Source organism: Brachyhypopomus gauderio, chromosome 2, assembly GCF_052324685.1.
Source record: "Brachyhypopomus gauderio isolate BG-103 chromosome 2, BGAUD_0.2, whole genome shotgun sequence".
In the NCBI taxonomy this organism is placed as follows: domain Eukaryota; kingdom Metazoa; phylum Chordata; class Actinopteri; order Gymnotiformes; family Hypopomidae; genus Brachyhypopomus; species Brachyhypopomus gauderio.
Window position 1 is genome coordinate 6668312 of NC_135212.1, and position 26533 is coordinate 6694844.

A 26533-nucleotide genomic window follows, 5' to 3' on the forward strand; every position below is an offset into this window, starting at 1 on the left:
TCGTTCGTATGACGGGACAAGCGAATGACGGCCTTTATTTCTTTTTTCAAACTACATACTCGTTACAGCAGAGGTGCCCTATAGCCTTGCAGATCAGTGGAAACCGAAAGCCATGTGACAGATGTAAGTCCTCTGCCCTTGTGAAATAACAGTAGTGAATTAGGACAAATACGTTTCTCACTTTTATGCTGATGTGCCTTTAAATCACAAATTGAATGTAATTGTCATTACTTTTCTTTAATATATTCTTGACAGTTGTTTTATTATAACTTTTTCCCCTAAGACTGTGTCCTTTAAATGCAAATAAACAGGTCTTGCTAGACCATGAGGAGTTGAGTTCACGCTTGACTTCCACTCTTCCCTCTTCCCTCCCTCTTTCTAGACTTCAATATTGTTCCCGGCGTAAAGCCTGGTCCATGTCCGGGCTGAAACACACAAAGAGAAGCGTTAACACACACAGTGTTAACACTGTCTTGAACACTGTCTGCTTTCCCATCTGATCACGTAATGCTCAGAAACGTTCAGTGACCAAATCCTACAACTGCATGTACTTCCTGCGACTTTTGAGCATCACACACACACACACACATCACTGCCCAAGCTCATATTACACTTTTTTTAAAGACTACATATTCATGATAAACATGCAACTGTATTTCTGTTTGTCCTCAAAATAAGCATCCTTTAAGCAAATTGGTGCTAAAATATTAGCAGTCTCAGAACCCTAAATCCAATATTTAAAAAAACCTTCATTAACTAAACCAGCAGTTTGTGTGTCATTAGTGCTCTCTAACTGACCCTTCACTCTCAGCACTGAGCTACCGGTATTCTGCAGTGTTTTCGACTTGGCAGTCTGATTAGGATTTTGCTTCAACAACAAGCAATAAATGCCAAAGCCTCCCCTTGTGGCAGACAGGGAGAATTACATTCCTGTAGCTCAGGAAGTGTGCATTAACGGTGTGACTGCAGCACAATATCACCCCCCCAAAACATGTAATGCAACTCATCTGACCCACCTGTTTCTATGGCTTGAGCTTCGTTGGTCTTCCACTGCTCGGCAACATCGTTTGCTAGGGGATCATCGGGGTTGGGAGCGCTTAGTAATGCCTGGATTGATAGCAGCACTGTGCGGATCTGCAGGGCTGGGGACCACTTATCTGTACCATGTGACATGGTTCAGAGAGAGAAGAGAGACAGACAGACAGGAGAGAGTGGACATTTGCATTTTTAAATTCCCTTTTGCTATTTACTAGAGTACAGGGAACAGGCCAAGAGGGAAGCTACGAGTGCTCAGGGTCACGACCTCGCCCGGTACAGGCCCCGGAGTGATGCTCCAGACACTCAGGGTCACGACCTCGCCCAGTACAGGCCCCGGAGTGATGCTCCAGACACTCAAGGTCATGAACCTGAATGAACCAGCATGCAGCACCCAGAGGGCCGGGACAGGTTAGCTCGCCCCAGCAAACAGCTCAGCAGACACAGGGCAAAGGAAGTCAACCTGAGCACTAAACAACCACTTTAACTAATAACAGCCTTTAACTAATAACTGATGAAAGAACACTCTCGTGCCAGCTTCATGATGCATACTGTGTGTGTGTGTGTTAATGACAAAATAAAAGTCCCTTACCTTTCAAAATATCTAGACATATTCTCCCAAGCTTGTCTACGTTGGGGTGATATATTTTGGTCATGAAGCGTACTTTAGGTGCTGCCATGGGGTATTCTTCAGGAAGAAAGAGTTCAAGTTTAAAAGTCCCTCCCTCAAACGGGGAGTCCTGAGGTCCCGCGATGACCACGTGGAAGTAGCGAGCATTGCCCTCGTCAGGCTCCGCTTTGATGCCTGGCACCGGCTCTGCCAACAAGCGCTGAGTTTCCTACACACACAGACACACACACACACACAATGAAAGGAAACAAGAAGAACATGTTGGAACATGGTCACTGGGGTAACTCAGCTCAGGTAACTCCACAGGACATTAGGCCACACTGGTGAGGGGTGGGTGTGGTGTGATTCCTCAGGTGCTACTGCTGTAGTGGAGTATTTGAGTAGCTGCGCTCAGACCTGCCACTGTACCTACTGCTGTAGTGGAGTATTTCAGTAGCTGCGCTCAGACCTGCCACTGTACCTACTGCTGTAGTGGAGTATTTGAGTAGCTGCGCTCAGACCTGCCACTGTACCTACTGCTGTAGTGGAGTATTTGAGTAGCTGCGCTCAGACCTGCCACTGTACCTACTGCTGTAGTGGAGTATTTGAGTAGCTGCGCTCAGACCTGCCACTGTACCTACTGCTGTAGTGGAGTATTTGAGTAGCTGCGCTCAGACCTGCCACTGTACCTACTGCTGTAGTGGAGTATTTGAGTAGCTGCGCTCAGACCTGCCACTGTACCTACTGCTGTAGTGGAGTATTTTGGCGCATTTCCACTAGTGCCTGCTTGGCGCGGTACGGTTCGATTCGCGACGGTTTGTGAGTGTTTCCATTAGTACCAGGACCCGTTTAGCCGGTACTTTCGGGTACTATTTTCGTACCGACTCGCTCGAGGTTCTAACCGTTCCGAAGCGGTACAGTTCTGTGACGTGGAGGAACAGCATGACACTGATTGGCCAGGGAGTGTCGTCACAGGTTGCGTCAGGAGAGCGACTCCTCCGCTATGCTATGGACTCCTCAGCCATTTTTAAAACCCAAAGAGCGAAGTCTGTTCCCTGGTCAAACGCCGAGGTACTAACCTTTCTGTTAATAATCAGCGATCAAAAAATCCAGGGCGAACTGGACGGGGCTACTAGAAATGTGGTTTCCGCGCTAATGGCCACTCATGGCTACCAGCGGTCCGTTCAGCAGTCCAAGCTAAAAAAGCTTAACGCGATTACCGGGCGGTGAAGGACCATAACGGACGCAGCGGAGCAAGCCGCAAAGACTGGAAATGGTTCCAGCAAATGGATGTCATATACGGTCACCGGCCAGCCAGTAACGGAAGAGAAAGAGCTGGACAGACACGGCAATGTCAGTGCTGGAGGCCACGGAGAATGGTGAGTGTATTGTGATTTCAGTTTTACTACTAGGCTCGTAAAAGATGTAATATGAACGTAATATGAACGCATCTATTGTAAACGCAGGAATTTAGAGCTGTGTTTGTAGTTAATGTTACCACCACAGTCACTACTGTACAATAGCTAGCTCTTAGCCTTGCTAGTTGCTAGTTAGCTATAGCCATAAACAAAGCATCAGCAGCGATGACGTGCTACAGTTTGTGCAGTTACGCTATATCGTTGTTCCTTCACAGGAATACTTGTGTTTAATATTTGTTATTTTTTACGTTCAAGATTCCCCTTCCACTGACGAGGCGAGCGGAGTTGGCGGAAAATGTTTCCTTCAACCGGGCTTTCCTCGGGGTGCTTGGCGAACTTGTGAACACCATGCGAGACAGACGCCAGTAAAAGCACACAAAATGTTGCTTGTAGTACTATAAATATTTATTTCATATAAAGCTATACGTATATATTTGCTTTTTGCACTTTTTTTAAACTATAACTATATTATTTACATATGTTGTACTTTAAATATCTATATTTCATAATAAAGTTTGATTTCATTTGATTGTATGACTGATGCTTTTTATGCAGGGTGTGCTCAGCCTGTTTGAGTAATACCAAATTATTATCAATAATTAGAGCAACCACATACAATAATGAAGATAAAGATAAATAAGATACAATAATGGTATGTGTTAAGGAGCATCGACCGGTGTTGTGGTCGCATACAAATGATGTCATGACACTACAACCCGCGCGCCAACAGCGACTCCACCCACATTGGGGTGGTTCACCATTGTAATGGAAACACAACGCGACCGTACTGTTCCGTTGCGACCCGTATCGAACCGTACCGCGCCAAGCAGGACCTAGTGGAAATGCGCCATTTGAGTAGCTGCGCTCAGACCTGCCACTGTACCTACTGCTGTAGTGGAGTATTTGAGTAGCTGCGCTCAGACCTGCCACTGTACCTACTGCTGTAGTGGAGTATTTGAGTAGCTGCGCTCAGACCTGCCACTGTACCTACTGCTGTAGTGGAGTATTTGAGTAGCTGCGCTCAGACCTGCCACTGTACCTACTGCTGTAGTGGAGTATTTGAGTAGCTGCGCTCAGACCTGCCACTGTACCTACTGCTGCTCTGGTGTCACCACGGCCTGTGCCTGGCGGTAGCTACAGCATGAGAGGTTTCAAGGAGCTTTTTCAGGACGCTCTCGCACACATATATATATATATATATATATATATATATATATATATATAAAACCCAGCGTTAGGAATGCTGTGGCATGTTAGCCAGCCTACACACTCCTACAGCAGAAGAGGCTGTTGCTAACGAGCACCAACACAGCTCTGCACCAACACACGGACTGGTACAACGACCAGACGAGCCCGTCTGCGCTGCGGAACTCACTTTCGAAGACTTACAGGCACCGATGCGTTTAGGGGTCTCTCCAAGGTGAAGGTTTTGAGGGGGTTTTGTTATGCACAGAAGCCGTCTATTGCGTGGCGTCTACTGCGAGCGTGGAGCTCAGTATTCATTATGGAGTCAGACACACAAAAGGCAGACAACCAGGCAGAGAGACAAAGGCAGAGACAGCCATGTGGACTGAGGGAAAAGACTCATGAATTATAGCGAATAGACCATAGTGCTTCAGTGAGAGTCCAAAAAAAGTCAATCACATTCTGCTATTCCTAGAACCATTAACTTTAGCCAATGTGATCATGTCTAATAAAAAAATGTAAATAAATGCCTATAGGCATTGCTGTGCACATCTAACACGCAACATGCTCACTCTCTTGCATGCATGCGTGAAGCACTTAATTATACGTTCACAAGACAGGATGTAATCTTCATTAAACTGGAAAACCCATGTGCTTAAAGTGCTATGTACGGTTAGCCATTTTATTACTCAACCGATGATCCTTCGAGCTCCAAAGCGGAAGTGGAAGCAGTAGAACGTGTGGCCCAAGGCCTGGACCTTCACACGGGCAGCTAACCTGCTGCAGCACAGCGTCGGTGGGCTCCAGGACCGCACCGCCCTCAGGAGCAGAACCCAGAGGCACAGCGTCGGTGGGCTCCAGGACCGCACCGCCCTCAGGAGCAGAACCCAGAGGCACAGCGTCGGTGGGCTCCAGGACCGCACCGCCCTCAGGAGCAGAACCCAGAGGCACAGCGTCGGTGGGCTCCAGGACCGCACCGCCCTCAGGAGCAGAACCCAGAGGCACAGCGTCGGTGGGCTCCAGGACCGCACCGCCCTCAGGAGCAGAACCCAGAGGCACAGCAGGCGGTGCTAACGCAGCCTTGGAAATCGATTCATCGATGCCCAATAACATTAAATCTTACTGTAGTAAATGTACGCTCTCCTGCCACTCCAGCTACACCTTGCTAGTACCTGCTTGGACCCCCTTTTGACTTCAGAACTGCCTTAATACTTTGTGACATAGATTCAACAAGGTACTGGAAACATTCCTCAGAAGGTCTGATCTATATTGACATGATGGCATCACAGTTGCTGCAGATTTACATGCTGCACATACATGATGCACATCTCATGTTCCACCACATCCCACAGGTGTTCTACTGGATTGAGATCTGGTGACTGTGGACAGCATTCGAGTACAGTGAACTCATTGTCGTGTTCAAGAAACCAGTCTGAGATTATTGGCACTTTATGACATGGCACGATATCCTGCTGGAAGTAGCCATCAGAAGATACACAAGGTACACTGTGGTCATAGAGGGATGGACATGGTCAGCAACAGTACTCAGGTAGGCTGTGGCGTTGACACGATGCTCAACTGGTAATAGGCCCCAAGTGTGCCAGGAAAATATCCCCTAGCACCACCACCACCAGCCTGAACCGTTGATACAAGGCAGGATGGATCCATGCTTTCATGTTGTGGACGCCAAATTCTGACCCTACAATCCAAAATCGAGACGCATCAGACCAGGCAACCTGTTTCCAATGTTCTATTGTCCAATTTTGGTGAGCCTGTGTGAATTGTAGCAGTTTCCTGTTCTTAGCTGACATGAGTGACACCCGGTGTGGTCCTCTGCTGCTGTAGCCCCTCCGCCTCAAGGTTCGACGTGTTGTGTGTTCAGAAATGCTCTTCAGCGTGCCTCGGTTGAAACGACTGGTTATTTGAGTCACTGTTGCTGTTCTATCAGCTCAAACTAGTCTGGCCATTCTCCTCTGACCTCTGGCATCAATAAGGCAGTTGCGCCCACAGAACTGCTGCTCACTGGATATTTTCTCTTTTTTCGGACCATTCTCTGTAAACCCTAGAGATGGTTGCGCGTGGAAATCCCAGATGATCACCAGTTTCTGAAATACTCAGACCAGCCCGTCTGGCACCACTGGCAAAGTCACTTAAATCACCTTTCTTCCCCATTCTGATGCTCGGTTTGAACTGCAGCAGATAGTCTTGGCCTAAATGCATTGAGTTGCTGCCATGTGTTGCTGATTCGACATCGTGTTAATGAGCACTTTGAAAGGTGTACCTAATAAAGTGGCCAGTGTATGTCAGCTCAACCTCCAAATTTAAACTAGCAAGATAACTTATGCTCCACACAAACACGCTGATTAACCTCAGACTGAGCTCAACCTCTCAGAGAAGGTTCCAGAAGCTTCTTCTCTTGATCTTAGCACATCACTCTACAGCTCTCTATGAAATGTATTTAAGACATGTATTGAAGAAACAAGACCAGCAATAACTGACAGACTTACAATACAGTATTATGTAGTGGCACACAGCACTGTGACTGTGACAGGTGTGACCGATACGACATGAGACCCCCACGTTCAGCCTGTAACTGAGATACTAAAACCAACATTTCCCTCCCTAAAACCTCAAAAGACAGTGTTGCACATATGCAAGGCCCTTTGATATGTTCTTAACACGCATTATTAATCATCTCCACACAGCTGCACCGAGTTATAAAAAAGCCACGATGATGACCCATTTCTTTTGCTTAAAACTAAAGCATTGCTGAAAACATACAGCATAGTAGGGGTGGGCATAGATTAATTTTTTTAATCTAGATTAATCTCACTGAAATCTTGATATTTATCTAGATTAATCTATATTAAAATGGCTCATATGTGTGCTACCCAAGTAATGACTAAAAGTCAGTTTTTTGAGATAGGGTTTCTTAATACAGAGGGTGCATTAGACCAGGGGCTCATCTCCTGTTTCCAAAATGCATCAATGACTGCTTGAGAAAGCTGTTCTACTTTGATATTTGAAGAAAAACATGCTCAATAAAATGTAGGCTACTTGTGTTCAACGGTTTATTCAGTTAAACATGAATTTATAAGCCTACATACTGTACATTAAAAGGGGTTGATAACATGTTTATTCAGCTAAACATGATATTTGAAATGTAAGCCAACATTTAGTACATTTAACCTCATGGACGTAATTTGGGGGGGACCTTTTCAAAAGCCGGTTTTGGTCCTCTGCAGTTTTAACGGTTAATAAAAAGAAATATTTAAATAGCGACGAATCTAGCGCTAGGACCATGCAGAAAACGACCGCTCCGAGCTCCGCTCCGGTAACACTTTACGTTCCTAAAAATGAATTTTCCATGAAGCAAACCTGGCGACTTCGTGGCTGCATCGATGTAAACACGTACGATTTGTAATTCACAGGTTTGAAAACTGGTTCTCGCCCCTACTGTGCAATTTGGTTAGAAATACAGCAGAGCTAAACTATCAAGTTGAAAGTCATCATAGTTTGCTTACCCATTTTAACCCAGTTCCCAAACCAACTTTAAGAATAGATTAACGGCGATAATTTTTATATCGCCCGATAAGATTATCAAATTAACGACCGCCGTTAACGGCCCACCACTACAGCATAGTATAACATCATCAGGACCACATGGGATTGCTGTGCTCCAACTCAGACAACCTGAAATGTATTTTTTTTCCCCAGTTACTGCCATAGTTCAAGTTAGAGCCATATACTGTTAGAGCTTATACTATAGTCATTATTAGGACCAATACAGTTATGCTGGTAATAAATCATTGGGTCACAGCATATTTTAAATTGGCCTGATATTTAGGAATATTCTGAATGACACATGAATGTATCAAATTTAAATACGGTGCCATCTAGCGGTAACTATATGGTACTAACAACGGGTAAACACTAGTTAGTACTGTATAGTAACTGCTAGTTAGTAACTAGCAGTAAACTAGTGGTACTAAATGTAAAATATGCACACTAATTAGCTGTAACTATACGATACAATCTCGCAGAAATGTAAACGACAAAAAAAAATGTATTACAAATATGTGCATTCCTGACAATTCAGCAGAATTGCACAAAAGTTCAGGATGACAAAACGTGAGCAAAATTGATCGAGGATCATGGCAAGCTGACAAAGAATACCTTGTAGATTAAAGAACATATAAAATATATCTCTCATCTGAGCCCAAAGCACAATGACATTTAAATGCTCTCCAGGCAGTGCACCGGCATGAATGAGGTAGATAGGAATCGCAACAGTGTGTGTTCATACCAACAGTGTGTTCATACTGACCACTATACACAAGTACAGCATGAGGTTTGTGGCTGAAGATACTATGCAAGCTAATAACATGTGGTTATCATAATTTAACCTCGTTCTGATTTGTGTGACAACGTGTGTGTATAATATTATACATATACATACATACATATATACACATATACATACATACATATATAAATATACATACACACCCACACACACACACACGTGGTGGGCCGTTATCGGCGTTAATTTGATATTCTTATCGGGTGATATAAAAATTATCGCTGTTAATCTATTCTTAAATTTGGGTTGGGAACTGGGTCAAAATAGGTAAGCAAACTGATGACTTTCAACTAGATAGTTTAGCTCGGCTGTATTCCTAACTAAATTGCACAGTAGGGGCGAGAACGAGTTTTCAAACCTGTGAATTACAAATCGCACATGTGCTTACATGGATGCAGCCACGAAGTCGCCAGGTTTGCTTAATGGAAAATTCATTTTTAGGAAGCTTCCTAATGGGGACATTGACGAGACTAAAGTTGTTTGCACCTTATGCAAGGCGGAATTAGTTTATTGTAGGAGTTCTACCAGTCTGAAGTACCATTTAAATGTAAAGCACCCGTTTGCTAATGCTGCTGACGCTGGGTCAAGCACTGATGCAGCCCAGGGGAAGAGTCGCAGCCGCCCGAAAACAGGTTAAATGTACTAAATGTTGGCTTACATTTCAAATCTCATGTTTAGCTGAAGAAACATATCAACCCCCTTTAATGTACTGTATGTAGGCTTACAAATTCACGTTTAACTGAATAAACCGTTGAACACGAGTAGCCTACATTTTATTGAGCATGTTTTTTTTCTTCAAGTACCAAAGTAGAACAGCTTCCTCAAGCAGTCATTGATGCATTTTGGAAACAGGAGATGAGCCCCTGGTCTAATGCACCCTCTGTATTAAGAAACCCTATCTCAAAGACTGACTTTTAGTCATTAATTGGGTAGCACGCATATGAGCCATTTTAATCTAGATTAATTTCAAGATTTCAGTGAGATTAATCTAGATAAAACATTTTATCTATGCCCACCCCTTATATATATATATATATATAGCAATACATTTCATTATACATTCTTATTACTGGTATGCATATATGACAGTAACATTTTTGCTGTTTCTTTTGTTTGCAACTATATAGTTAAAAATTCTCTTATTTACTGCATACATTTTTAATATTTTCTTAAATGCATCATTCAAAAATGTATACATAATGTGTACTACATAAAAGGATCAAATGGTTATACTGAAACAAATAGCTTTTATTTCTCAAGTACATCATTTTATGTAGGTATTTTTATAAACTATTTATTCCATGAATCTATAGAAAATGTGCTCCATCATGATACACATTGTTATGTGGAAATGAAAGAACCTCCATCATGATACGAGATGCATCATACTGCACGTTCATAGGTCTGATTAAAAACACACTCTATGCAGAAGGTCTAAACCCAATTTCTGGCCGTAATGAACATAGTCCATTACCTGCAGGCCTGAAAAGAAAACTGCACTTGTCCCAGTCGTTTTGTTGCCAAAAATGACCAGCCTGAGACTTAATGGTTTAATGACCTGCCTACACCAGCCGCCACACACAAGTCAAACCCCCATCACAGCAACCATCCTCCTCCTCCAACAGCAAGAGAAACTGTAGCCATTAACCTGAAGTGAGACTGGCGAACCTTCATGGTTTGGAACCACACACCCACATGAGTAATGAGCCTGTATCCGATATCACCTGTGGAATGCCGTCAGCGTAGGGAAACAACCCATGATAGGTGCGCGAGTTGACTGACATCTCTCTGGCTTTGAACAAGATGTCCAAGGGCCTCCACAACACAGCACATCTCAGATTAAACGTCCTGCAGTCAAATTGTGCATTTTTTGCATGTTTCTTTAATGCAATGAAACAGGAATCATTTTTAGAGTGCTAAATGCAAAATCATGTGTTTCATAAATAAAATGTTCAGGCTTTGACTGAAACTGTGTCAAGTACAAAAAGTGCAAGTCATTGAAAGTTTTTCTTAAATTCACCAAAGAATTTGAAAAACAGTAACCAAAACCTTATTTTATCATATAGCCACAATGCACATGACCACTCCAATAGCTAATAAATTCCAGTGTTTGTGGGGTGGGGTGTTCTCTTGCCTTTGTTCCTTTCGAATATAACTGAGGAAACAAAATTCCTGAAATGTTTCAGATGATTCACGGACAAAATCATGTAGAGAGCACAGAAGAGATGGTCAGCCACTCACAAAGTCACACTCGGGGTTTCAGGACACTTTCCCAGCAATCCCACACCCACTGCTGATACTGAGTGCAACGCAGACAGAAGATCCGATTAAGTCTACAGATCCAGATAATGACATTGTAGATAACCCCAGGATGTGCTGTGATTTAAAAATATTTGTACCATCTTTATTAAAATTTAGACAAATTCTTTTTTCCCCAATTACATGCGAATCGCAAACAATTACAAATGCTGATTTTTGTAATTTTTTTTTTATTTTTAGTATAACGAAAGTGCGGCACCGAAACTGTAGGCCTGCTGCCACTGCTTCCGTGGGTGTGATAACCTAGCCGATACCGCTCTAGACTACGCCTTTTCACCCTAGGCTTCAATAATAAATTTGCCCAGGCATTAAAATGGTTTGGTGTTATGGCGCTGCAGACTCTCTGGGGTATAAACCACGAATACCCAAGAGGGCAGTAAACCGCTTCCTAAAACGAATCAGACGGTTTTTGTTTAGCAGTCGCTGGACTGCAGCGCGAGCGAGGTTCGTCACGCGCTCGCCCAGTTAGCCGTTAGCTAAACCTGACAACCTCGTCAGCCATCCAACTTGTGTTCGTCTACATCAAACCACCAACCGGGGCACACTTCACCTCACACTCTAGTCGAAATACTGTTTTTATCTGTACGTTTATTAAGTTTTAATTTCGAGTACAACACTGCGCCGTTGTCAGCCAGCTTAGCGGCGAGGCCTAGCACGGAAAATAACCGCCGCGGACACGGACGAGCCGTGTGAACGAGCTGCCCAGTCTCGACGTTACACGACGTTATTTCCTCAATCACCCGCGACTCCGCGGCGGAAACACATAAAACCTCCGTACCTACGTGCATAAACCACACACACAATACACCAAAAAGACCACAAACGACCGGCTCTGTTATCGCTGGACGGCGGCGGGCCGGTCGCTGGCTGCTACCGGCTCCATTCACTCGATGAACGGCGGCGACCCGCGGGTTAGCCCACACAAGCTAGCCCATCCGTCGGCTTTTACTTGAATTCAGAGACGGGCGTATTTGCCATTTGATGTCCCGCCCCGTTGATATATATATTTTAAACATTTACGACCAAGCGACAGGGCCCTCCGCCATTTTCCCCCCTTCTCCGCTCACAGCCCAGCGTGGATGTATTTTTAACCCACCCATATTCGGGTTCAGGGCGAACACCCGAACGGAAGTTGCTAACGAACTCCAGCAGACGCGAAAGCTAAACGAGTTTCTGCCATCTTGCGCATCACCTAAACTACATTTCGGATTTCGTTTTATGCCGTGAATGCGGGATGCAGATGTGTATTGTACGGTGTAATTCATTTCACAATTACCTTGATGATCCTGCGGGGCAATCCTGCCATCTTGTCTTGAATGCGGTTTTAGGTTCGACTCTCAGTGCCTCTTCCTCGCAGAGACGCAGTGTACACGCCTTCCGGCGCCTTGCGTCAGCGCTCTAGCACCCCGCACCGCTCACTCGATAATGCTGGAAAATGTAGTTTTACGCATGATCAATGCCATTTTAGAAAACCAGGCTTGGAGTTCAATGTGTAGTTGTCAATACCAGATCATTATAACCAGCCAACTTTTATTAACTTTTTAGGATTTCCATTATTTACGTAAGTTTAGCTTTGTCGGAGGGACAGCAAGAGTGAGTTAAAAGAATGATTACAGTTTGACAAACTTGAAGAATTGAACCTAGTAGCCATTAAGAACCAAAAACAAAGAGAAGTTTGAAGTTAGAAAATATTACATATATTAAAGGCAATTATAAGATGAAAAATATAAAGCTTGGGTTTACTTCCAAAAGCCCTCTTTTGCTTTACCCGTGTGTGTGTGTGTGTGTGTGTGTGTGTGTGTGTGTGTGTGTGTGTGTGTGTGTGTGTGTGTGTGTGTGTGTGTGTGTGTGTGTGTGTGTGTGTGTGTGTGTGTGAGAGAGAGAAAGAGAGAGAGAGAGAGAGACCTCTTTGTAGGGTTTAGGGCTAGGAGTTTGAGTTTGGGGCAGACTATTTGAATCTAGTGACTGAGAGGATCACAGAAAGGAAGACCACAGCTTATAACAGACATGCACTCCCTGATACATCTTAGAAAAGGTAAGCACCTCTCTACATCTGATCATGATCACAACACTTTAGTGGTACATTTTTATTATTAGGGTTCACACACATAGTGTGGGAACCCTATTTGTAATTGTTAGGATTTTTCTTTCTTCTTATTATTATTATTCTTTTGCCCATTTTTTGACCTAAAACGCATTGTGCAGCCTAGACCGTAAGGCCTAGAAACACTAAACTTGGCAAATTGATAATGTATGGTCCAAGGACCAGACTCAAGTACAGAGACCCACATTGGCCTGATGGTGGCGCTATAGCACACCCTTTTGTCGTTTGGTCCATATCTCCCAATCCGTAAGTCATAGAAACAAAATTCCACTTTTTATGGATTCCTTGGCAAAATTCAATAGGACTATTCATGTACAACCATTAAGCTCCGCCTACTTAGATTTTTTGCTAATTTGCATAATATGCAAAACCTATTTTTTTATACTAGTCCCTGGTTTTTTATCTGATCACCACAATCTTGGTGTCAAAATATTCACAAGAATCTCATTGTCAATGAATATCAACAAAACTGTGACATTGGTATACAGTCTGACTGTCACATGTCAATCAATAGCTCTGAGGCGTGGCTAAATTTACTTCAGCAGCTATATCTCAGCAATGCTTTGACCAATCTTCATGAAAATTTATCAGTTGTTAGGGCACATGACTCAGAGGTCACAGGTCAAAGCTGGCCACGATTGTCCAATAGGGGGCGCTATAACATGGGGAAATTTGTTTCTCAGAAACCATTAGTCACATCAAGCCCAAACTTTACAGACGTCATCAGGGGCCCAAGTGGTATCAAGGCACACAATGATGACCTCATCACTCAAAAAACATGGCCGCCATAAGCCAATTAATTTTAATTTTAATTAATTGGCCATTTGGCAGACTTACCATAGGTACATACACATGAAACTGACATGGTATGTTCGTGTACACACCCTCTAAGACATACCCATGTTAGAAGGGAATTGCACCACTAGGTGGCGCTATACTAGAAAATCCAGAATTTCTCCTACATATTTTCACTTATCAAGAAATGCTTGCACTCATATGATTGTATGCAGAATTCCTAGCAACTTTCTAATTACATGTGCTTTGCAAAAATGTACCACTTTTTCACTATTATCAAATATATATAACTTGTCATTTTCATACTAGTCCTAGCATTTTAACTCCATCCCCTTTAAATCACACCTTGTAATACTCAGCAGACTCTGAAATGCTAAGATTAGGGAGAAAATCCTAAGGTTTTCACAAATTAATATTTTTCATATGCATCACAATGCTACCATCGTAACACATCAAATTCACAGTTCAATAACTACACCATAGTATGTCTGATTGTTATGAAAATTGACATCCACATTCACATGACCATTGTGGTGCTGTGTGCCAAGTTTGAGCCAAATCCGTCCACAAACAGCTCTACAGTGAATATTTTCATTTTCCATACTGAGCTGTGCAGGGAGAAGACGAGAGCTGCTCAGCCCACACGCACGTGCCATTCTCGCACACGCTGCCCCCCTCCTCCACTCCCCTATGCTTCTAACATTTTACAACCCTTGGGCTCTCCCTCCTCCCTCTCTCTCTTTCACATGCACTCACAAAAACAAAGGCCTCTCTGGCCTATAGGTTTTACATACACACTAATTCTAGCCATTACTACCAATTACCCAGTGACTAATATACAGATATTTAGCTTCTTTTTTCCACACACCCTCACACATGACTTCCTATATGCTTCATATATACATTTCTCTAGCCATTTCCAACACACTAACTGATATTTATCTTCATTTTTCCATCCACACTCTCAACTCATGCCCTCTATACATCCTGAAATGACATAAGAGAGGACAGAGATATGTAATTCACATTTCACACACAACCTCTATATAACTGCATGCTTTACTTATCATCAAAGTCTTGTTAGATACACATTCCTAGTGGCCTCCCTACTATGGGCACAACAGTGATAACATGTTAGAGTAGGGATGAGAACATCATGAACAGGCAAAGATAAGAATATTTGTGTTATTTTATTGTATAGTAAGCCATCACTCTTTGGTTTGTTTGAGATTCACATGTGACAGATTTTGTCAGCTAAATTAAAAGGGTTAAAGAGTGGGGTTTACATGTGGGGCATTAACAAGAGCTCTCCTGCTGCTATGTTCACAACTTCTGACAAATTCAGCCAAAGGTATATTTATTTGACTAGGCCCCTGGGTCAGTGTGTCAGTGCTTTTAACCTAATCTCAGCATTTGATTTAGTTGTATGGTCTGAATCATTTTGCTAATATCTTCCACACTGTATGGCCTAGAAACAAAATTCTACTTCAGCTGTATTCCTTTGCTCAAGCCAACCAAAAAAGCCTCAAGAAGCCCTTACTGCATACATGAAAAAACACACAAACACACACATACAAAGCTAACCACAGCATTTGAATAACTTCTATGATCTGAATCATTTTGCCATTACATTTTATTTTGATCTTTTGGGCCTTTATTGCCCCAGTTGAATAATTTTTTGCAAATTACTTTATCTGTCCATTTTTTGGACTGAAGTAGCTTCATATCACTTGTTGGTCTAAAAGACCCTTTGGGCTTTTGTGCCTTTTTTTGTGTGAACCCGCCAATCGCCGCTTGCGGCTATATTTGTGTTAATATTTGTATTTATTTTACATGTAAGGTGTTGGTGTTTTTTATACCTGTAGACTCAACATGTTGGAGAACAAGCATTATGTTCCAGTAACTTGAATCAAAATGTAATAAAGAAAATAAAGAAACAGAAGCAAAGAAAAATGAAGGTCACTGTAATAATTCCTCCAGTAAACGTTACTCCACACAGCTCTTTAATAGCATTATGTAACAACATTTAAATGCTGTGTATCACAGTTAATCATTTCTGTAAATAGCTTAAATATGTAAAATGTGATGTATACATGATAAAATTTTATAATCTGATTTTACACATGTGACATTAGAAATATCTTTCAAGTCATATTCTAGTTCCATATTCTAGTTCTACTTTTAAAATCTGTTGAAATTTTAAAGTATAAAACCAATCTAGCTAATCAACTTTAGGATTGAAATCAAATCTGATCATATTTTCTCCTATTCTTGTGATCCGCAGCACCTTTACAAAGGTGAGCACTTTCAGACTTGGTCATTGGTTAAGAACAAGCATTCCCTGCTCACACGGTCACACATGCCCCACCTAATCCACTCTCGATATGCCATTGTTCCAGGGCACAGGAGCAGATCCACCATTGCCTCATCGACAGCCTTTTCCCAGTGTTGAGAATGAACAGATAATACCACCTGAATTACAGGGGTTACTGCTTCCAGTGAGCACTTGAAATGAAAGGCTGAATGCATTCTGACAAAGCTAAACCAGACTAAGCTGTTCATAAGGCATTTTAACCAGTTCATTTCACTGATGATCTAACCTCTTCATAAGGCCTTGACATCCCACTTTTCATGCTTCGGTACATGCAACAAACACTCCTTTGGAAATAGATTTGCTTTTTACAGTACAACAATATTAGTGGTTTTATGCTCACTCATTTCCCATCCTCAGGTGTGGGAGGACGGAGATCATCAGGCAATATGGTTTATCTCTCAGTCATTCTCATCTACCTGGACCATGCCATGTCTTTCCACCCTGTTGTTATGCCAACAGGCCCAGGCTCCGCCTTCTCAGCCACACAAAGCAGCAGCAGGGTGGGTGGTTCTTTGCATGTCCTCACGTTCGACCGCCTCCTCGTCAACGTGGGCGGAGACTTCAGCCCAGATACGGGCTACTTCCGCTGCCGCGTGCCCGGTGTGTATTATTTTACCTTCACGGTGGGTAAGTACCCCAAGAAGCTGCTGTCGGTGATGCTGGTGAAGAACGGGCGGGAGGTGCAGGCCACGGCCTACAACGAGTATCGCAAACGGGGCCGCAAGGTACAGAGCCAGAGTGTGATGAGCAGGCTGAAGGCCACGGACACGGTCTGGCTTCTCACGCAGTCCAGCCCAGACTACGGCCTTTACAGCACTGCTGCACCATACATCACCTTCACCGGCTATCTGGTGTACCCAGAGTCCGCGTCCTCCGAGGGACACCTGAACAACCACCTGTCCCCACCGCAGCCCCGGCCCGAGTGCCTTTACCTGGAACACCCTGGCTACAGCTGGAACCAAGGAGACACCGGTGAGGTGAGGTCTGCGTTTTCCGTGGCTAGGACCTCCCCAGTCCTGGGAGAGAACGGGAGCCCTGACAGTAAGGAGGCGCTAAAGTTCGATGTGGAGTACGTCAACCTCGGCGGCCACTTCAACAAGTCGTCGGGCCGGTTCACCTGTCGCTTCCCGGGTGTGTATTTCTTCGCCTTCACTGTGGGGAAACACCCATGCAGGGTTGTGTCAGTGAAGCTGATGACGGGTAGTGTCACGGTGCAGGCCATGGTGTTCGACGAGGACACGTCTAACAAGAGAGGGATGCAGAGCCAGAGTGTCCTACTCCCGCTGGAGAGAGGAGACGTTGTTTGGCTCTACAGCCAGCAGGGAGAACGCTACGGTGTCTACAGCAATCACGGACGCTACACAACCTTCACCGGATTCCTCCTGTACCCCGAGTGACATTTCATCAACACAGGTGGAACTTCTTACTCAGGTCTATAGTCTCTGTAGACCCTGGGTTCACTACTGGCCCATTTCTGGGTTCACTGCTGGCCCATTTCTGGGTTCACTGCTGGCCCATTTCTCACACAATAACTGTTTACATATTGCTGTTTTTTATTCATTGTGATATGTGAAACAATAGTGAACTGTAAACAATGTAAACATTGTTATTATTGCTTAATTTTTGACATTTTAACAGAATTTTAACAGAAGAAAAGCTGAAATCTGAGCATAGTCATTAATGCAGCATCTAACGAGATTTATTTTTGATTTGTTTTACTTCAGTGATGATGCCATAGAAACTTGAAATTTCTCATGTTTTAAGAAAACAACATTAATTGTTTCCAAGAAAACATTCAGTGAAATATTAAGAGTTCACAGTGTTGCTGTTACCATAGAGTGCTTTAATCACATCACCATTTCAGTGTTCAAATCTGAAACCACAGTTGTACTCTCACTGTACAGCAGCTGGGTTCTGTATGCACAAAACTGTCTCATACTTTTTCTCATATTCAGAGTTAGCTTCAGAAATGTCAGGAACCTGCAGAGAAATAAAAAAAATGATCAAATTCTTCATTTATTTGTAATACATCAACTTTAAAGAAGACTGTCAAAGCGTACCTTTGGGTGAACTGTGTCATTCTCGTTAGTGTATTTCCTAACAGTTTTTGTCTCTGTATTAACATAGGCCACAAAATGAATCAATGTGTAGATTCTGGGGGGGAAAAAAGTTTTATGGAACATAAACATGTTTAACCACATGGCTGAGCCAGTTTAAGCACTTTTGTGACCATAGTCTGTGAAAATTTGGGACCTTCTTTAAATAAAGATTTTATATATACAATATATAGAACTGACTCATGATGAACAGGCCAATATGAAGCAATAAAATATCCCACCTCCACTAATTCTGATGCAGCAGGAAAACAAACAAACAAATGGAATAGTCATGCCGGCTTAAGGTGAACAGGACCTTAGTCTAGCGCAGGACTACTGAGGAAGGCCTGACCTTCATGAAGGTCATCTTGGGGAAAAGGAAGTGATTCAAACTCGTGAGGCTGTAGTCTGCAGTCTACACAGGCTATATGCTAATGCTAATGTAGCGACGAGTCAATCTAATGACCTTTGGAAAGCCTGTATGAACATGCAAGGATGTGATGTGTAGAACATTTGTTTGAATACCTGTGGTAAAGCATTGCAAGAAACTGCATTAAAAGCAGTAGTGAGAAACTCAGGAGAAACATCAAGGACACCGGATCGATGGAGAACCTTTCCCCCACTGCAGTAGTGCCGTTCGGGTACATCTTTGGAATGGACAGGGTGACAGCATTACCGATGGTCTGGAGGAAAAAGGTGGCAACTAACCACAGAGCGTTGCAGACGAAAAAGGCAAACGTCACCTGTAATAGAAAAAAATAAACAGAACTCAGTTTCCATAACAACGTCAGCAGCTGTAGTTCCAAAGGCAGGTGTTGAATTGGGTTCAGCATGTCTCCTCCTCACCTTGTTTCTCAGCTCTTTGAGGTCTTTGGCTATTTTCTGCTGCTGTTCTTTGTTCTCTTTTAGAGGTTCTAGATACCGTTTCTGAAGCTGGTTCCAAAATTCAGTTTCATCCTAGAAAGAAAAGAGAAATATTCTAGAATACGACAAAATAGTTACAATGCTGGAACTCTGTGGAAACATTTAGGAAAATTTTACCTCTGACAGCGTGTCCTTGTGTAGTGGGAAGTCATTAAATTTGATCTGTAGAGCTTCAATCCAGTCTTGACAAATTGAAAACAGCATTAGAAAGATCATCAACCCTGATATATTTGATGCACATAATTAGTCTATATGATATATTGCATATATTCATATAACAAAATAATGAGCTATTCACAAAACTCACCTTTTGAGTTTTGTAGTGCAAGACACTCATGGGAACTGAAGTGAAGACAAAATAGAAACATGTTTATGTCCCTGTGATCAAGTTCATATCTAAGATTTAGATAATCATTTGGGTCATCCTATGATCACAACTAGATATTTGTATGGTAGGGGAAAACACTACTAGATCAGAAGTGCTTTACATCACCAGAATAGCTAGAACCCTGATGAATCATTAAGGTCACTGGAAAGTCCTGATATCTCTGATCCAGACAAGGAGAACCCAGAGTCCAACATTTAATACAAGACTTAATAAAAAGTAGTGTTATCGTCTTTTACCATTCGTCCTCTTCAGAATCCATATTAACCTTTGGATCTTTTTCCTCGGTCATGGTGGGTTCCAGCAGAGGTTCATTCTCATTAATTTCTTCACTTCTGTCGTCACCGTGGTTCCAGTGTCGCCACTTGCAGCATGTAACCCACAGGCCCTGCCTTTTGGGGGTGCTCTCCGCCACAGTCTTAGCTTGGCCAACAGTCTCCCGCGTCCCCCACGAGACACTGTTCATATTGACGATAGAGTAAATGACCAGTAGCAGATAGCTGCTGGGGATACAGAGGAAGTAGATGACCCCGTAGATGACCAGGAAGAGCTCCTGTGGGTGGAGCACTGCTGTGGTAGCGTACAGTAAGACCATGCTGATGAAGAAGAGACCACTAGGAGTCATGAACGTCTGCTGCTTCACCATGTCTCCTATGAGGGGAACATGAACAATTGCTCTGTTTCTCAGCAGCGCCAAAACTGACTTTTAATTAACTTCTGGAAAATTAATGGGTCTTCTTAACCATCATCTTCATATGTTTTTTTTCTTGAGAACTTTTTTCCCCCTTTTTCTATAAAAATCTGTGAGTTTCATGGCAGGTTAAACCACTGTATGGTTTGAATGTTTGTTCTGATAATGAATTGTTTTACAATTATTGGAAGGCTTGGTTCTGATGCAAACTGAAATATTAGTGTTATTATTTTAAAATACTTTCTAAAATAATTAAATAGTTATTATAAATAGAAAAAAAGTTACGAATGTAAGGCCATTAATTTTATAAATTACAAATAGTTGGAACAAATATGACACCACTCAGATGTGCATGAAAAATGTGCTCTTGTGTGTTAATTCTGCTTATATCTAACAACATTAACAACTGTGTAAATGGATTTTAAGAATTAATTTCTTCTGTTGGTGAATGAGGCCCGTTATTTGTTATTGATTCCATTTATAATAAAACCAATGTGCAAAATTGTAACTGAAATCATTACCTATAATGGAGAGAATTGTTCCTGTCATCAGAAATGCGTATAGAACACTCATGACTGCTGCTATCTGGATCTGTGTGTCAGCTTTCAGCTTGAAGCACAGTGCCAGGTAAACTACAGGGGGCGCTGTGGCCAGAACGAGAGCAATATTTGGATCCATATTCACAATAAATGTCAAGCTTCCTGCAAATTCAATCACATTACAGACAAAAAAAAAATCTTTGAACATAGTGAAAAAGCACAGTACTTATTACTGACATGTTCTATGTAAATTCTGTCAGCCAGGATATAGACTTTAACCATATTCTCCTCATTGGTAATGCATTTTCTTATAGGATAGGTTTACAATAAAAGTAATTGCCAAGTGCAACCTCAAACATTCTGACATCTTTCTGTAGACCTCCTCACCTGCAACCATCATGCAGACAGTGGCTGGTCCCAAGATGGAGACTCCCATGCTGATGACCTGGTAGAGGATGTAGGGCATGGAGATGGAGCTGTTTCTTTCAGAGGTCAGGTCTCCAGAGCTCAGCAGGTCAATGGTATTGGCCATGGTGGAGGGTCCCCATCGTCTGCGCTGGTTGTAGAACTCTTTGAAGTCCTGCGGGGCGTTGGTGTAGGCATCAGAGGCTGCGTTATACTCCACCCTCCAGCCCTGCTGCAATAGGAGAGTGCACAGCCATCGGTCCTCTCCTGGGAACACGCAAAAGGGCGCCGTACGAAATATTCAGGTTTTCCCGCTTTCAAACAGGAAGAAATGTTCTGTGCTACTGTTAGATCATTTTAAAAGGTATTATTTGGAATCAATTGGGTTGTTTGAAGCACAAAATGGATTAGATTCATTTTCTTATCAACTATCACCTGTAATGATCGTTATTAAATTTGAGTAATGACTGTTTGAGAAGGCGCCTAGCAGTGATTACCCTGATCGTACTGTACGTATTGGCTGGCTTCAGTTGCTTTGGTGGTGTATCTCTTCATCACGTTGTCGTCCATCAGGGCGGAGGCTCTGAATAAACTGAAGCAGCCGGGACTGCAGAGCACACAGCCGAACACGTGCTCCGCTGTCTTCTGCAGCCAGTGGCCCACCGCGTACTCAAACTTCTGATACCACACCATGGGACCTTCATTCACAGTTGCAACAGGCAAGTGGAGGTCAAGGAGGTTATCGGTGCTTTTTCCATACCTTCACTTTGTGGTCTCGACTTTTGTAAAAACACCTTATTGTTACTTATCCTACTGATGAGCTTTAAAAGGTTATGGTTATGGAAGCTTATGGTACCTGTGCCAGTGGGGTGAATACGTCCACAGGCAGCTCCAACCTCTGGATAGAGATTCAGTCTGTCGATCAGTAACATCACAGCAGAGGGCTGGAAATCGGTATCTCCGTCCAGGGCCAGGATATATGTGTTTGTCTTCTCTCTCTGCAGGAGGTCACGGACAAGCCGTTCACACTTTCACACAGAATGTATTACAGCTGCACGGAGTGTTTGACAGTAGTGGCACTTTGAGAATCCTGTTACAACCAAAGTTTTTTGAATGTGAAAACTAAGAATTAGAAGAGTGATTTCTTTGGATGCTATCATTGCTCAAAATCACTTCAGTTGTGTAGGTTGAGATCCAGGAGTCCACAGTGTGTGTGTGGTGGTGAGTGTTTCTCTGTCCCATTGTGTCACCTTCAGTTTCTCCTTCAGTGTGTCCACGTGCCCTCCTTCCTCAAACATCTTAAAGTACTTCCTGTTGAGTCTCCAGCCAAGGAGATAATACAAGTACATGACCTGTCACAAACAGTAAACATTTACATAAAATGGACAATAGAAATGTGGACGTATTTTGTTGTCATTTAATATTTGGTTGTCCGTGTATTAGCATACTTGAGACCATCTCTTTTTGTGGCGAATCAGCTCTTTGTCTTTGAGATGAACCATCATCACGTTACCCTTAGGGAGTGTGTATTCCAGGCGGCCTCCATAGGGGGCACTAATGATCTTCTGCTGAGGGAGGAGGGACTTTTTCTTGAAGATACACGGGTCGTCCTCATTAAAATGACTAATGCACGAACCAAAAACATGCTGGTTAATCATTGCTGAAAAATTTGCACTTTATTCCAGTGAACAGGTGTGATGAAGGTCATGCAGTAATGCTTACGTGTATACATCTTTGATCACTTCAGCTAGGGTCTCAGCATATTCGTTTACATGCCGTATTCTGCTGCGATGCACTTTCTTGAAGGCATCATCAAAGTAGATATGAAATTCGAAGATGACATCATCTTGTTTGTTTATTTTTGGCCGATACTTGTCAAGCCTGGTCCAAAAGACCCAAGTGTTAGTTAACTTTAATGAACAGAAGTTTGTCATGCACATATCATCTTACACAAATAATAGAAAAAATTACCGAAACATTGAGATGACTATTTTCATCATTTCATCATATGTTTCATGCCACATTGTTGCACACAGGTATACGGTCACAGGTTCTCGCAATCTGAAGAAAAAAGCCATCATTACAGTCCTACTTTAAATGTTCAAATACCTTTCACACATACACAATGTCATACATGGTGTCATACATGTGTCATACATGGTGTCATACATGTGTCATACATGGTCAATGCACTTACCGCTCCTGCTTGTTCCGCCTCATAATCTCAAAGCGGGTGTTGAGCAACATGGACTGCTCCAGAAACGCGCCCTCATACATGCGCATCAGGAACAGGTCCTGTGTCCTTTCGAGACGCTGAACCTTCAGAAAGCCGATGTACACTGTGCTGAACACCAGTCCCAGCCACCAGCTCAGAGCACTGGTACCTAGGACCACCAGTCCTCCCACATCCACGGCAGACATGATCTGCCGAGTGCAGAGGCTCACTGTGACGTTGGCCATCAGCCAACCAAACCACGACATGGAATTCGCCCCCTTTTGAGAAGGCCCATTTTGGCACAACGCACTGCTTGAACTGGCAAGGGGGGCCAGTAGGATAAGGAGAACTGCGAGAGAAGCCAGGTACATGGGCACGAGGAAACAGCGTCGCAAGGCGTGCATTTTACACGCCACCACCACAAACCAGCGGCACAGCGCGGACGAGGCAATCTGGACGGCCACCAAGCTGAAGACCATGGTGCTCACGCTCCCAGGGACGGCTGTCAGGGAGGACCACTCTGAGCGACCAACGCTGGCTCCAACCACAGCCACGGTGATGACAATTTTCACCACACCAGACACAATGCAGACCACGTTCTGCGATCTTCTCATGTCTTTGGAGATCTCTTCTAGTAACTGTATTTTGAAACGTGCACTATAGTTTTCCCACCAGTTCAAAGACACACAGACGGTTCCTACGATGGCCAGAGCAACAGAGGTCCTAACATGGGTGGATGGGTTCTCCATCACCAAGTAACTAATCACAAAAAGTATGTAGCCGAGGAGAGTGAAGACGATGGAGATGGCTGGCAGTATTATGGCTCTCTTCCTCTCCTTTGCGAGGCTCTCAGCGGCGACCTGGAACACTGCCGACAGGAGGCACACGCTGTTCAAGACCATGGCGTTGGTGACCACGTCCAGGTGAGGCATGGCGAGAAGGGTGAGTATCGCCTCTCCTGCTGCCACCAGGGAGTCCACACTCAGCACCTGGACGGCAACAGAGCAGCCGTGTTAACCTCACCTGCCCTTTCATCGGCAATGATATGAGTGAAAGTCACAATATATACAAGCAGAGGTAAGCTAGCAAAAGCACAAAGTGCTGGTACTGGTATGATAAAGTCATTGATCCCATCAAACGTCAAACATTGGTTAAAAATCAACTTACCCACAGAATGGTTTTCCTGGATGGTTTTGGTGAGCTTTTGAAAAACAACTTCCACAAACTCTTGAGCAGAAGAAGCGTGTTGGGTGCTAGCAGCACACAGCCGATGCCCAGCACAGCGCAGGGTTTGTGTGGTGAGGAGACACTTGTGGTGGCGTTGCTCCCCAGGGTCACCAAAAGCAGGAAAGATGACTGCACAAAAACTTCTATATTTAGTTGTGAAATATGTGCTCTATCAAATAATTATTTGATTATATTTAAATAAAATAATTAAATTAAGAAAAAAAATTTCTGTGGTCACAGCTCACCTTACTCAGAACCGCAAAGAGGAAGACGAATGCAGCAACAACACTGCACGTGAACCACTTCAGGAACTGGAGACACTTATTTGGTTTTGGCTCATCTCGAATAATTTGAACTTCTCTGCAAGCGTCCCATGATTGTCTGTTAAAAACATGAACAGGAATAATTATGATACAACTATTGCTGAAAAAAACGGCCAAGAAATGGCATGTAATTCTTTTCTGAGCAATTGTACATTTATAATATTATATATAATAATAATAATAATCTTTATTTGTATAGCACCTTTCATACATACATGCAACTCAAAGTGCTTTACAGAATAAATAAAAAGAAACATATATATATATATATATATATATATATATATGTTTCTTTTTATTTATTCTGTATATATATTATTATTTATTTATTCATATATATATATGATTCGATTTCAGAACCTAATCTGAAATTACAGAAATAAACAAAATGTATTTATTCATATATATTCGTAACCAGTACTAGTTCAGAATCACATATATATATATATATATATATATATATATATATATATATATATATATATATATATATATATATATATATTTTTTTTAAGATTTATTCATTTCATTAAAATATAAACAAAACACATTACATACAACAAAACAATACAAATAAAACAAAAATGAAAGGCAGCAGAAGAAGAAAAAAATTCTTATGATATCTGCTCCTTTTTAGGAAAAAAAAATTTTTCAAACAATAATAAAACAAAATAAAACAAAACAAAAAAATTAACTCCTCAAACAGTAACTAATACAAATTAAACAATTTCATATTTCTTTAACAATTTTGCCTTGAACATTTTCTTAAACGAATTACTAGTTCAGAAGCACACACACACACACACACACACACACACATATATATAGTTTCCAGATGATAGGATGTTTCGGACAGAGGTCCTTCAGCAGACAAAGTGCTTCGAAAATAGTAAGAGGAGGAACTGGTTATGAATATATACATGAATAAATTCATTTTGTTTATTTCTGTAATTTCTATAATAGTTTTAAGTTTTTCAGTATAATTTATATTTTCAAGGACAGAATAAACTGTTATTTACTTAAATAGACCAGAATAATGGTCGGATTAGACAGTTCAATGATCCAGCTTTATACCTGAACGAGTGATCCAACCTTATACCTGAACGAGTGATCTAGCCTTATACTTGAACGAGTGATCCAACCTCATACCTGAACTCAGCGTCTTTGTGCCCATCTTGGTCCATGGTGATGCATCGCTACACTGTTTCTCAGGAGACTGAGCTGCAGGCTGAACCTTTAAACAGGTAGGAAGCCCTCTCATACCAAGCAGTCATGTTGACAGGCCTGAGAAGATAAATGGTTCCTTACGGTTGAGGAAGAAGGAAGAACTTCTAGCATATAAAGAAACCCCCTTAATTGTTATCCAATTGTTATCAAGCCCAGTGTAATGAGACCTACAGAATGAACAAATAGTTGGTTTTGTTTACCAGGTTACAGATTTATGAGCAGAAGCTGAGTGAAGTTTCACTTCAATACAAAGGACATACCAGAAGGACAAATCAAGTCTGACTTCCATGAACTCACA

General features: G+C 42.4%; 4 protein-coding genes across 5 annotated transcripts; 1 reads left to right on the forward strand and 3 right to left on the reverse strand.

The window, feature by feature from the left end:
- Nucleotides 1-56: 56 nt before the first annotated feature.
- Nucleotides 57-12365, reverse strand: ube2na (ubiquitin-conjugating enzyme E2Na). Its single transcript, XM_076984873.1, has 4 exons — nt 12207-12365; nt 1628-1874; nt 1017-1157; nt 57-425 (listed from the first exon to the last, which is right to left on the reverse strand). The coding sequence occupies exons 1-4, from the start codon at nt 12234-12236 to the stop codon at nt 379-381; spliced, it is 465 nt and encodes a 154-aa protein (XP_076840988.1). The 5' UTR covers nt 12237-12365; the 3' UTR covers nt 57-378.
- c1qtnf13 (C1q and TNF related 13) lies at nt 11295-18443 on the forward strand. 2 transcript variants are annotated; one of them, XR_013122882.1, is made up of 2 exons: nt 11295-12965; nt 15695-15955. XR_013122882.1 is itself a non-coding variant. In XM_076984857.1 (2 exons), exons 1-2 carry the CDS (start codon nt 12938-12940, stop codon nt 17598-17600), a joined length of 1068 nt encoding a protein of 355 aa, XP_076840972.1. In that variant the 5' UTR covers nt 11295-12937; the 3' UTR covers nt 17601-18443. The 2 variants fall into 2 exon arrangements, 1 of the variants encoding a protein (XP_076840972.1); XM_076984857.1 differs by lacking the exon at nt 15695-15955 and adding an exon at nt 16561-18443.
- Nucleotides 18097-19591, reverse strand: LOC143502346 (chitin synthase-like). The gene is made up of 6 exons (XM_076995316.1): nt 19531-19591; nt 19341-19405; nt 19146-19256; nt 18825-19042; nt 18264-18357; nt 18097-18183 (listed from the first exon to the last, which is right to left on the reverse strand). The coding sequence occupies exons 1-6, from the start codon at nt 19589-19591 to the stop codon at nt 18097-18099; spliced, it is 636 nt and encodes a 211-aa protein (XP_076851431.1).
- Nucleotides 19592-19843: 252 nt separating this feature from the next.
- LOC143502807 (uncharacterized) lies at nt 19844-26192 on the reverse strand. The gene is made up of 10 exons (XM_076995528.1): nt 26158-26192; nt 24931-25066; nt 23441-24447; nt 22692-22866; nt 22540-22595; nt 22100-22239; nt 21741-21941; nt 21226-21510; nt 20821-21000; nt 19844-20259 (listed from the first exon to the last, which is right to left on the reverse strand). Exons 1-10 carry the CDS (start codon nt 26190-26192, stop codon nt 19844-19846), a joined length of 2631 nt encoding a protein of 876 aa, XP_076851643.1.
- Nucleotides 26193-26533: the final 341 nt, after the last annotated feature.

Coding starts and splice junctions, on each gene's coding strand:
- ube2na (XM_076984873.1), bottom strand. CDS start 12,236: ATGGCAGGATTGCCCCGCAGGATCATCAAG. Junction 1,158..1,627: donor ATGTCTAGATATTTTGAAAG/GTAAGGGACTTT, acceptor CACATGGTACAG/ATAAGTGGTCCCCAGCCCTG. Junction 426..1,016: donor AGCTCAAGCCATAGAAACAG/GTGGGTCAGATG, acceptor TGTGTGTTTCAG/CCCGGACATGGACCAGGCTT.
- LOC143502807 (XM_076995528.1), bottom strand. CDS start 26,192: ATGGACCAAGATGGGCACAAAGACGCTGAGTTCAG. Junction 22,867..23,440: donor AGGCGGAACAAGCAGGAGCG/GTAAGTGCATTG, acceptor TTCGTGCATTAG/TCATTTTAATGAGGACGACC. Junction 20,260..20,820: donor AACAATTCTCTCCATTATAG/GTAATGATTTCA, acceptor TTCCCCTCATAG/GAGACATGGTGAAGCAGCAG.
- LOC143502346 (XM_076995316.1), bottom strand. CDS start 19,591: ATGTTTCTATTTTGTCTTCACTTCAGTTCCCATGAGTGTCTTGCACTA. Junction 19,257..19,340: donor ACAAGGACACGCTGTCAGAG/GTAAAATTTTCC, acceptor TTTTCTTTCTAG/GATGAAACTGAATTTTGGAA. Junction 19,043..19,145: donor TCAAAGAGCTGAGAAACAAG/GTGAGGAGGAGA, acceptor TTTCTATTACAG/GTGACGTTTGCCTTTTTCGT.
- c1qtnf13 (XM_076984857.1), top strand. CDS start 12,938: ATGCACTCCCTGATACATCTTAGAAAAG. Junction 12,966..16,560: donor CCTGATACATCTTAGAAAAG/GTAAGCACCTCT, acceptor TCCCATCCTCAG/GTGTGGGAGGACGGAGATCA.